At 45.1% G+C, this 10,130-nt stretch overlaps 1 protein-coding gene across 4 annotated transcripts in view; it reads left to right on the top strand.

The window, feature by feature from the left end:
* The window catches only part of USP4 (ubiquitin specific peptidase 4), a 49,350-nt gene that overhangs the window by 2,558 nt on the left and 36,662 nt on the right, over window positions 1-10,130 (top strand). For all 4 annotated transcript variants that reach the window (XM_025884734.2, XM_025884733.2, XM_025884735.2 and 1 more), the window contains exons 2-6: window positions 715-842; window positions 4,785-4,915; window positions 6,085-6,211; window positions 7,052-7,197; window positions 7,326-7,387. In XM_025884734.2, the coding sequence (XP_025740519.1) occupies window positions 715-842; window positions 4,785-4,915; window positions 6,085-6,211; window positions 7,052-7,197; window positions 7,326-7,387 (594 nt within the window). The remainder of the gene's footprint in view (window positions 1-714; window positions 843-4,784; window positions 4,916-6,084; window positions 6,212-7,051; window positions 7,198-7,325; window positions 7,388-10,130) is intronic.

Genomic DNA, 10,130 nt, shown 5'->3' with positions numbered 1-10,130 from the left:
TTTTTTTTTTTTTTTTTTTTTTTTTTTTAAAGTAGGTTCCATGCCAGGTGTAGAGCCCAATGTGGGGCTTAAACTCACAACCCTGAGATCAGGACCTGAGCTGATACCAAGAGTCAGATGCTTAACTGAACCATCTGGGCACCCCTCATTTTTTTTTTTTTTAATTTAAAGATTTTATTTAGTGAGAGTGCGTGAGTGGGGGGAGAGGCAGAGAGAGAGAGAGAGAGAGAGAGAGAATCTCAAGCAGACTCCACACGCTGAGCAGGGAGCCCGACATGGGGCTTGATCTCACGACCTGAGCTGAAATCAAGAGCTGGACACCAACTGCGCCACCCAGGCACCTGTCTTTTGTTGTTGTTGTTGTTGTTGTTGTATTTTAATAAAAGTACTTATTTTTAAGTAAGCTCTATGCCCAGCATGGGGCTTGAACTCATGACCCTGAAATCAAGAGTTGCGCACACACTCCAGATTGACTGAACCAGCCAGGTGCCTCTATTCATTCTTTCAACAGTCATTTCACTTAATGGACTCCTGTCTTGGGCCAGTCTCTCTGTGCCATCTGAGGCCTAGTCCTGCTCTTGTTCTTGAGAATATGTTTTTGAATGGGGAATGTGTGTTCCCCAGGTGGAAAGATCATAAAAAAAATTAAAGGAGCAACTGCAAAAACTTAGAACCTCAGTTTTTCTGGTATAGTAAATTTTTATCTGTCTCTAGGTATCTTATTGACAGCCGGTGGTTCAAGCAGTGGAAGAAGTATGTGGGTTTCGACAGCTGGGATATGTACAATGTGGGTGAACACAATCTATTTCCTGGCCCAATAGATAACTCCGGACTCTTTTCAGGTATAGTATCCCATTGCTTTTCTAACTGAAATACCCACCTAGGCAGTGACCTGAGGTCGTGTTTATCAGTAACAGGGATATTGTGAACCTGACTTTCCTGCTGTGACGGGTTAGAAACAAGTGTCCTTGATTTGCATCTATGGCAGACGTCTTTGTAAGACCGTCAGGGAGGAGTAAAGCTACTTTTTCCCTAAACTGACTGCTTCACACAAGAGCATGCTTCTCGTATTTTTCTTTTTGCAAAATAGTTTTGTTAGAGATGTCAGATTTTAAATTAGCATGTGGAATGGAAAGAAATAGGGTATTATTTTGAAATTGCATCTGAAATCTGAAATTTGGGCACCAGAATTTTCTGTGTTACCTTTGCAGTGGAACAAATTGCGGACCTGTCTACATCCATCAAGCATTCCTATGATGGTTGTTTGTCATAGGAGTGTGTGAGGAGAGGTGGAAGGTAGAGTTATCACAGTCAGCTCCCATTGGAAGAAGTGATTGAAAAAATGATGCATGACATACCAGAGCTGGGCTTGTACCTGTAGATGCATAGATAAGACAGTTGACCTTTCCTAGGCTGTGTTCTTAAGCTTTAGACTCCCTTGCAAGCAGGATGAGAGTGATCTGTTGATTATGTCCAGAATCAGAGTGGTAGGAAGGCAGACATGTATGAGGTTTGATCCAACTACTTAACACTAACCTGGGTGGGTTTTTTTTGTTGTCTAATTTTTTATTGTTATGTGAATCACAATACATTACATCATTAGTTTTTGATGCAGTGTTCCATGATTCATTGTTTGTGTGTAACAGCCAAGGCTCCATGCACAACGTGCCCTCTTTAATACCCATCACCAGGCTAACCCATCCTCCCACCCCCTCCCCTCTAGAACCCTCAGTTTGTTTTTCAGAGTCCATCGTCTCTCATTAACCTGGGTGTTTTTTAAAAAATGGGCAGTGCTTCAGCTCAGACTTGTTTCAGGGGAGGTCAAGTGACATAATAATTCATGTGCTTTGTTTCCTGATGTAGGTCAGATGGTGGCATCACACCATGAAGTTGGCATAAGGGAGCACAGCAGTGTGTTTGCACTTTTCCTTCCCCTGCCCCCCTTTTTTTTTTCTTTAGTAATCTCTAAGCCCAATGTGGGGCTCAAACTCAACACCACGGTCAGGAGTTGCGTGCTGTATTGACTGAGCCAGTCAGGTGCCCCTCTTTTTTTTTTTTAAATAGATTTCTTTCGTTGTTTTTTTTTTTTTTTAAGATTTTTATTTATTTATTTGACACAGAGAGAGACACAGCGAGAGGGGGAACACAAGCAGGGGGAGTGGGAGAGGGAGAAGCAGGCTTCCCGCGGAGCAGGGAGCCCGATGCGGGGCTCCATCCCAGGACCCTGGGATCATGACCTGAGCCGAAGGCAGATGTTTAACCGACTGAGCCACCCAGGTGCCCCTAAATAGAAGATTTCTTAATGCTTTTAAGAATACTAATGATGAGAATCCTAGGGCTAGAGGGGCTCTCTGAAATCAGTTTGCGTGACCTTCACCTAAGGGCAAGCATTTCTTCCATGGTCCCCCAATTTAATGTCATCTGGCTTTTCCTTGAAACATTTGCTATGTGCTTAGGAAGTGAGAAGTACATTCTGTGCAGACCCTGCTTAGAACATTGACGGTACAGGAATGACCTGTCTTTGGTGAATGAGGGTCACCCTCTCAGTTCCCAGGCTGTTAGTCACCTATCAGTCCCAGTCAGGCTGCCTTTCACCTATGGACATAGAAGTGGCTGGATGGGGCTCTTGAAAGGGTGGGAAGGATGGGGTCTAGCATATCCTTCCTTATGTTGTCTGCAGAGCACTTTTTCTTTTTTCCACCTCTGCCTCTGCTGTATATCAGATGAAATCCCTGTGCTTAGGCCAAGCAGTGCTCTCATTTTTCCCCTTTATTTGCCTCTGTGGAAGAAATTTGCAGAGACTAAATCTTCATTCCCAAACCTCTGCGTGATTTTGAGCATGATGCCTTTAGAGTGATCCTGTTTTCAAGTGAAAATAGTAAACTGAATTGGGAATTCCAGTCATGTTTCCCGCAATTGCACTGAGCGTGTAAGAGGGATGTGTGCGAAAATCATCACAGAGCCTTAGAGGGGAAAGTGCCCCATGGAAATGATGTACTTGGGGTTGGTGATGCTGAAAACGGTGTGTTCCATTTCCCACATTTAAAGGTTTCTGGCAGCTGCTTGGCACTGTGTGTATAGGCAGATGTGCATAGTGCTTAGTGTTAGAAATGCAAAAGTGTATCTCCCTGAGTAAGACAAGAAGTGAATAACTTCTATGAGTTTCAATTTATAAGAGAAAAGTTTAATTTATAATTCAGAAAAGTTTAATTTGTAAATCAGAGAAAAGTGTCAATTTTGGGGGGAAGCTTTTGTCTCAAGCAGACTGATACCAGTGGATCATCCTTCTGTTGCTCAACAGAAAAGGCCTGCTCTGTCAGTGTTAATAATCATGCCAGAGCTGCTGTGGAAATTGGTTGGCTTATCAATGAGGAGGATCCATCTTTTTTTTTTTAATTATGGTAAAATATACATAACAAAGTTTATCATCTCGACCATTTATAGGTGTGTAGTTCAGTAATACTAAGTATATTCATTGTTTTGCAACCAATCTCCAGAACTTTTTTGCCTTGCAAAACTGAAACCTCCCCCCGACCCATTAAACAATAACTCCCAATCTCCTTTCCTCCGAGCCCCTGGCAGCCACCATTCTACTTTCTGTGTTTGAATCTGACTACTCTAGATACCTCATTTAAGTGGAGTCGTTAAGTATTTGTTTTTCTGTGACTGCGTTATTTTATTTAGTATAATATTCTTGGGTTCATCCTTGCAGCATGTGTCAGAATTTCCTTCCATTTGAAGGCTGAATAATATTCCGCTGTAGGTATATACCCTATCATGTTTCATATAGGTTTCATACCGTATATAGGTATATACTCTATACCCGTTCACCTATTTCACCTTGGTATTCCTGTCCTCCCCTGCTATTTAATTCCTTTCCTATTCTCCCTGGAAATGAAAAAAGCAGAGGTGGGTCAGATCTGAAACTTGATATAAGGAAGGACAGAAGAGCTGATGGGATAGGGTATAAACTGGTGGGGGGGGGGTGAAGGGGGGTGTGGGTGATGGGAATCCCCAGTCAACTTTGTGAATGCTGCTTATGGTTTTGGTTTTTGTTTTTAACATCATATGCCTTGAGTTACAGATGAGTTGCACCATTGTGGGTACTTTTGCACCCACTACAGCAGGAGTGGATGTTGCTGGGCACAGGGAGGCTCTCTTGATGGGAGGTGATCAGTCTTCCCTTGATCCAGTTCCTTGGTCGTCAGTTGAGGGTGTGTTTCAGATTGTGGATGTCCACTTCTGATTCCTAGTCATGTTGCCTGCCTGTGGTGGGTGTGAGGTGGATGTTAGGGTCTTAAAGACATTCCCCCTCCATAAGGGGTTGTCCAGCTGGGTTTTGACTTGGACTGGAAAACTAAGAATGACTCTTGGTCATGACTCTTGGTAAAATAAAGTTAACTTCAGTGATTGGTTTGTTGCTTTCTTAGTAAATCTTTCAGAAGATACTTGACCTCAATGAAGTTTCACTGAGCAGACTATTATGTTAAATATTCGTAATTACAGTTTTCATTGTGGAATCTGGAAGCATGTTGAAAATGTAAATTGGAGTTTTTTTAGTCTCCCTACTCCATTTCATTATAGAAGAAATACACGTTCCTTTGAAGGCGTGGCTGAAGACAGTTGTCAGGTCTGCTCTGTGTTATGGCCAGTGACAGAATTTTGGAATTTTGTACTTGTTCCTATAAATAATTTTCTTATTTCTGAAAAATACATAAGAATCCTGTAAAACAAATATTTCTGGGGAGAAGAGCAGTGAGTTATGAGCTGTTTTCTTTTTTCAGATCCTGAGAGTCAGACCTTGAAAGAACATTTAATTGATGAATTGGACTATGTATTGGTCCCAACAGAGGCCTGGAATAAATTACTAAACTGGTATGGCTGTGTAGAAGGCCAGCAGCCCATTGTCAGAAAAGTGAGTACACGAATTGTTGCAGCTGCTGGTCAGTGTCTGCGAGTGCTCCCTGGGGACACTGACTGGTGTTGGTTTTCTCGGGTACTGGATGTACCTAAGTGGTCGAATAGAGGTGTTTGAGGCCTTGTTTCTGGTTCTCTTTAGGGAATTGTGGTCGTGAGTGGTGGTGAGTGAGGCTGCTCACCTGAGATGTTACAGTGAGTGGCCTCCAAACATCAGAGCTGCCCAGTGGCTTGGGATGTGTCCAGCAGTGCCATGAGAGCACTTTCTGGAAGGCTCTGTGAGAGAGAGTTTACTTGGGGTCATATGGACATACAGTAATGTACTGCTTCTTGTTTATCTTACAAATTCTCTGACACTGCTTTTTCCTCTATGCTTATGAGTCTTTGGCCACACTGTTGAATATCTCAAAAAGCAGGTGTTTATAAGCCAGAGAGGAATAGCCTCCTGAGGGAAAGCGGGCCATACGGTCGAAACCCAGATTCTTCACCCCTTTGGTAGATGGGACTTATGAGAAGACCATCCACCCTGACTCTCACAGTCATTTGATTGTCCTACCAGAGGGGACATCACATGCCTGCTAATAGGTAGACATTGGGTAAATTTCTCACTCTCCCTGGTATGTAGTTTCCCTTCTCAGAGTAGGAAAGATCTGCAGTCCTGAGGCCATGCTTCTAGGTAAGAGTCATTGTTTGGGGACAGAACGACCTTCTTTCTCCAGCTGGAAACCTGGGCCCCTGAGAGGGGTTGGGTATCAAAAAGTTGGGGGTGTGCCAGTCTCCTGCAGATGTCCCCTCATGCCCACAGTGTTGCCATATGGTGAGTGTTCTGCTACCACAGGGATTTAGCTACGTTCTCTAGTCCTTTCATTCGACCAACCCGGCAAGGGAGACCTCGTGATCCTGATTTAGAGATGAACAGTGGCTTCCCTGTTGGGCGGTGTTGTAGCTAGCTCTGGCTCCATCCGGGTGCTCTTCCTCATGAAGGGAAGAAAGATTTTCAACTCTCGGACAGATGCTGGTGGCTTTAAAAATCTGTCCTGATCCCCTGATCACTTAGGGAGAATGATTATTGTGTGGATTCTGCCTCTTACCACTAAGGAAACCTATTGTTTCCAAGACTGCCTGGTGTGAAACCACTGCTCCTTCACCTGTGCCTCTTGTTTGCAGGTGGTGGAGCATGGCCTGTTTGTCAAGCACTGCAAGGTGGAGGTGTATTTGCTAGAACTGAAGCTCTGTGAGAATAGTGACCCCACCAACGTGCTGAGTTGCCATTTCAGCAAGGCAGACACCATCGGTGAGTAGCTGGGCTGGGGTCCTGGATATCCGGAGGGAGAGTGCAGAGCATTGTGGCTGATGGGTGCGAAGCCGGACACCCCCTCCAGAACTGTTACCCACATAGACTCAGGTTGTAGGTGCTGGTCCTGACCTGGTTCTTGAGGAAAGCTAAACCTGGGAATCATGTTTTATAGAACACTGGGCATGCTCCCTGACATGCAGTGATATGGTGATAAAGATGAGGAAATGCAGATTCAGAGAGGTTACAGTAACTTATTAAAAAATCTCTGTTAGAAAGTGGCATGGGGCGCGCCTGTGTGGCTCAGTCGGTTAAGCGGCTGCCTTCGACTCAGGTCATGATCCCGGGGTCCTGGGATCAAGCCCCGCATTGGGCTCCCTGCTCAGTGGAGAGTCTGCTTCTCCCTCTCCCTCTGCCTGCCTCTCTGCCTACTTGTGCGCGCGCTCTCTCTCTCTCTCTCTCTCTCTCTCTCTGTCAAATAAATAAATAAATAAAATCTTTAAAAAAAAAATAAAGTGGCAGGGCTAGTATTTGAAACCACATTTATCTTAACTTCAAAGATAAGTTTTCTCACCTTTCTGTGTTGCTTGTGTGCTATAAATGGGACCCACCTTATCAAAGAAGGAGAAGCCCAGGGAAAGTTTCTAGTGTGTGAGTACAAGAGGATTCCCATGGGAGACATTTGGCCTTAATCACCGAGGGCCTGTCAGTCAGAACTTTGGTCCAAGCACTCTGTGACGGACTATCCGAACAGGAAGGAGGATGGGCATTAGCTTGCTACAGCTGTTTTTAGCCTTGCATCTTGAGGAAATCCTGAGTGATCTTTCTGCCTGTCTCTAGCAACCATCGAGAAGGAGATGCGGAAGCTGTTCAATATCCCTGCTGAGCGTGAAACACGACTGTGGAACAAATACATGAGTAACACCTATGAGCAGCTGAGCAAGCTAGACAACACTGTCCAGGATGCTGGGCTCTACCAGGGTCAGGTAGGAGGGCTCAGGCGATGCCCAGCAGGCAGCTCTGCCAGGGTGTGTGGCCAGATATCTTCTGGTTCTGAGCTCGTCACCAGTGAGATGCTTTGCATAGTCCTTATTTGGTTTCCCCTTTCACTCAGGTGCTAGTAATTGAGCCCCAGAATGAAGATGGCACATGGCCGAGGCAGACCTTGCAGTCAAAGTAAGTGACCTTTTTCTCCCTTGTGGCTGGGCACACAGGTGTAAGAGAGACACTATTTCCTAAGGCATTTACTCGTGCTAAGTAAAATTTTTCGGGGTCAGATGAAGAAACGTTCCATTTCATATCTGGAGTCTATTTCATATCCAGTCTGTAATACTGGCCTTTGGTAAGCAGCATGCTGGGCAGCCATCTGAGGAAAGCTATCAGAGTGGGTGAACACGGTGGTGAGCCTCTCCTTCTTGAGAATAAGAGAAAGAAAAGAGAAGGGGCCCAGATCTGGGAAAGCTGCTCTGCCAAGAGGCAGCTTTGTTTTTGCCAAGGGCTTTTATTTTCTCCACCTGTGATTAGAAGCTTGGCTGGAAAAGAAGAGGGCTCAGGCATGGGGTCCCGTATGACTTCAAGTTTGATCCCACCCTACTTTTTACCCACAGGCCTGTTAGTCATTGTTGCCCTTTCTGCATACTGGGGGGATTATTCTGCCTTTAAACTGGGACCCCAGGCACCTCTGTCTCAGGAGAGGTTTGTGTGCGGTGTGGAATTGTGCATGTCCTGAGAAGGGGACAGAAGAAGTAATGAGTTTTTCTTACGGTATAAGGTGGGGGAATTTGTGTCTGTGTTCTGACAGTTATGGGGAGAGTGTTGGTCTTTGCTCTGTTCTTTCACTCAGGTCTTGGACAGTGACTGTTTGATAGCGATGGGCTCTCACATAGCCTCTTTTGAGAGTCATGAAAGCTTATAGGCTCTCTCTTGAGAAACACGTCAGTAGAACATTTTGCCAGTAATCTCAGCCGTTTTACAGATAACCTGAAGCCTAGCTATGGACTCAAGTTTTAGAAACTCTGGTCACCAGTTCCTGACAAGATGCCATATAGCTGTGGTACGCAGAATAATGCCCCCTCCACGTCCAAGTCCTAATCCCCAGAACCTGTGAATATGTTAGGTTACATGGCAGAGTGATTAAGATGTGATTAAGGGTCTTGACGTGGGGAGATTATCCTGGATTATCTGGATGGGCCCAGTGTAATCACAGGGTGAACAGGGGAGACAGGAGAGTCAGGAGATGTGAGGACAGAAGCAGAGTCTTAAGTGATGATAGGTGCAAAGACTTCACTGGGCAAAGTCGACTTTCCAGGATGGCAGAGGACTAGGAGACCTTAGTTTCGTCGGGTCTCAGGAATTCAGCTAGATAGTAATCAAATCATTCTGAACACCTGTGAACTCAACCAGCGATCTAAGAATTGCTGCAATTTGGGGCACCTGGGTGGCCCAGTCGTTAGGCATTTGCCTTCGGCTCGGGTCGTGATCCCAGGGTCCTGGGATCGAGCCCTGCATCGGGCTCCCTGCTCTCGCTGTGTCTTTCTCTGTTAAATAAATAAATAAAATCTTTAAAATCAATGATTAAAAAAAAAGAATTGCTGCAATTCTACAAATAGAAAAGTGACCACTTTCTGCAAGGTAGGGGGTATGGAGAAGTAAATCCGAGGCGATATATGGGAAGCTCTGGCAGGTGGCACTGGAAAGTGATATAGCAGCTGAGTGCAAAATCAGAACTTTTAGAAGCCTGCTCTGGTGAGGGACTTCCCTGCCTGAAAGGTGCTCAGGTGGCAAAGAGGGGCAGAATTCTAGATGGGACAGTGTGGTCTCAGGATCCTCGGGGTCACAGAAAGACCGGGGGTGCCTGAGTGTTGCAGAGTTCCCAGGCATCGGAGTAGGGAAGCTAGCTGCTATCAGTGAGGCCACGAGTGGGCCTTCAGCTCGGTTTTGCCATAAACTGCAGACCGTGGCACAGTTGGGCAACCGTTCTCCAAGCAGGGGCCCAGCAAGCGGCAGAACCACGGCAAGACCCACCCCTTCTGGAGCCTCGAAGCAGGGTCGCATGCCTGAGATAGAATGCTTGGTCACAGGCCGGGTGATCACAGAGTGCAGCTGGAGACCTGGGAGATGGGAATGATTGACTGCTGTTTCCTGAGGGCACACAGAGGAGTGGGGCTCTGAGCTCTGCACTCTTCTCTCCGGGGCCAGAGATTGGGAGGCCACTATTTTCATTCTCGTCCTCTAAAGCTGCGCAGAAAGCCTTCAGGGAACAAAAGCCACATAGAGCAATTCGGAGCCGCTTGCTTAGCCTAACCCCTTGGCAAGGGCAGTGCAACTCCGCCCCGGCAAAGACACTTGAGAATCAGTGCAACAGGCCCCTCCCCCAGAAGATCGGCAAGAACATCCAGCTAAGACCATGTTTACCCATCATAGAGAACTGCAAAACTCCAGCGCTAGGGGAGAATAGGGTATAGAATTCATGTTTGGTTTTTTTTTCTGATTCTTTAGTCTTAATTTTAATTTTTTTCTCTTTCCTTTTCAACCAATTTCTTATTAACTGTTTTTTTAAGTCTCTTACTTTTCATTTTTACAGTTTTCGGATGCAGTTTCTTCTAACAACAGACCAAAATACACCCAGATTCTAGTGTATTGCTCTGTTCTGTTCACCTGTCTGATTATATTCTTTTTTTTTTAAGTCTTTTTAAGAATTTTCATCTCTGCAGTTACATTCTGTCCTTTCAGTGTGTGTGTGTGTGTGTGTGTGTGTATACAAGTTTTTCTTTCTTTACAATTTTGGGATGTCGTTTCTTCTAACAGACAGACTAAAATACATCCAGGACGTAGTGTGTTGCTTTGTTCTGTTCACCTGTTTATACTCTTTCTTTTTTTGTTTTGTTTTTTTTCTTTTAAAGTCTTTTTCATTTTTACA

The sequence above is a fragment of the Callorhinus ursinus genome, unplaced genomic scaffold (genome assembly GCF_003265705.2).
Source record: "Callorhinus ursinus isolate GAN/ISIS: 27379988/994484 unplaced genomic scaffold, GSC_fseal_2.0 scaffold15, whole genome shotgun sequence".
Lineage (NCBI taxonomy): Eukaryota > Metazoa > Chordata > Mammalia > Carnivora > Otariidae > Callorhinus > Callorhinus ursinus.
Note: the sequence above shows the minus strand (reverse complement) of the source record. Positions and strands in the feature narration are given on the sequence as shown.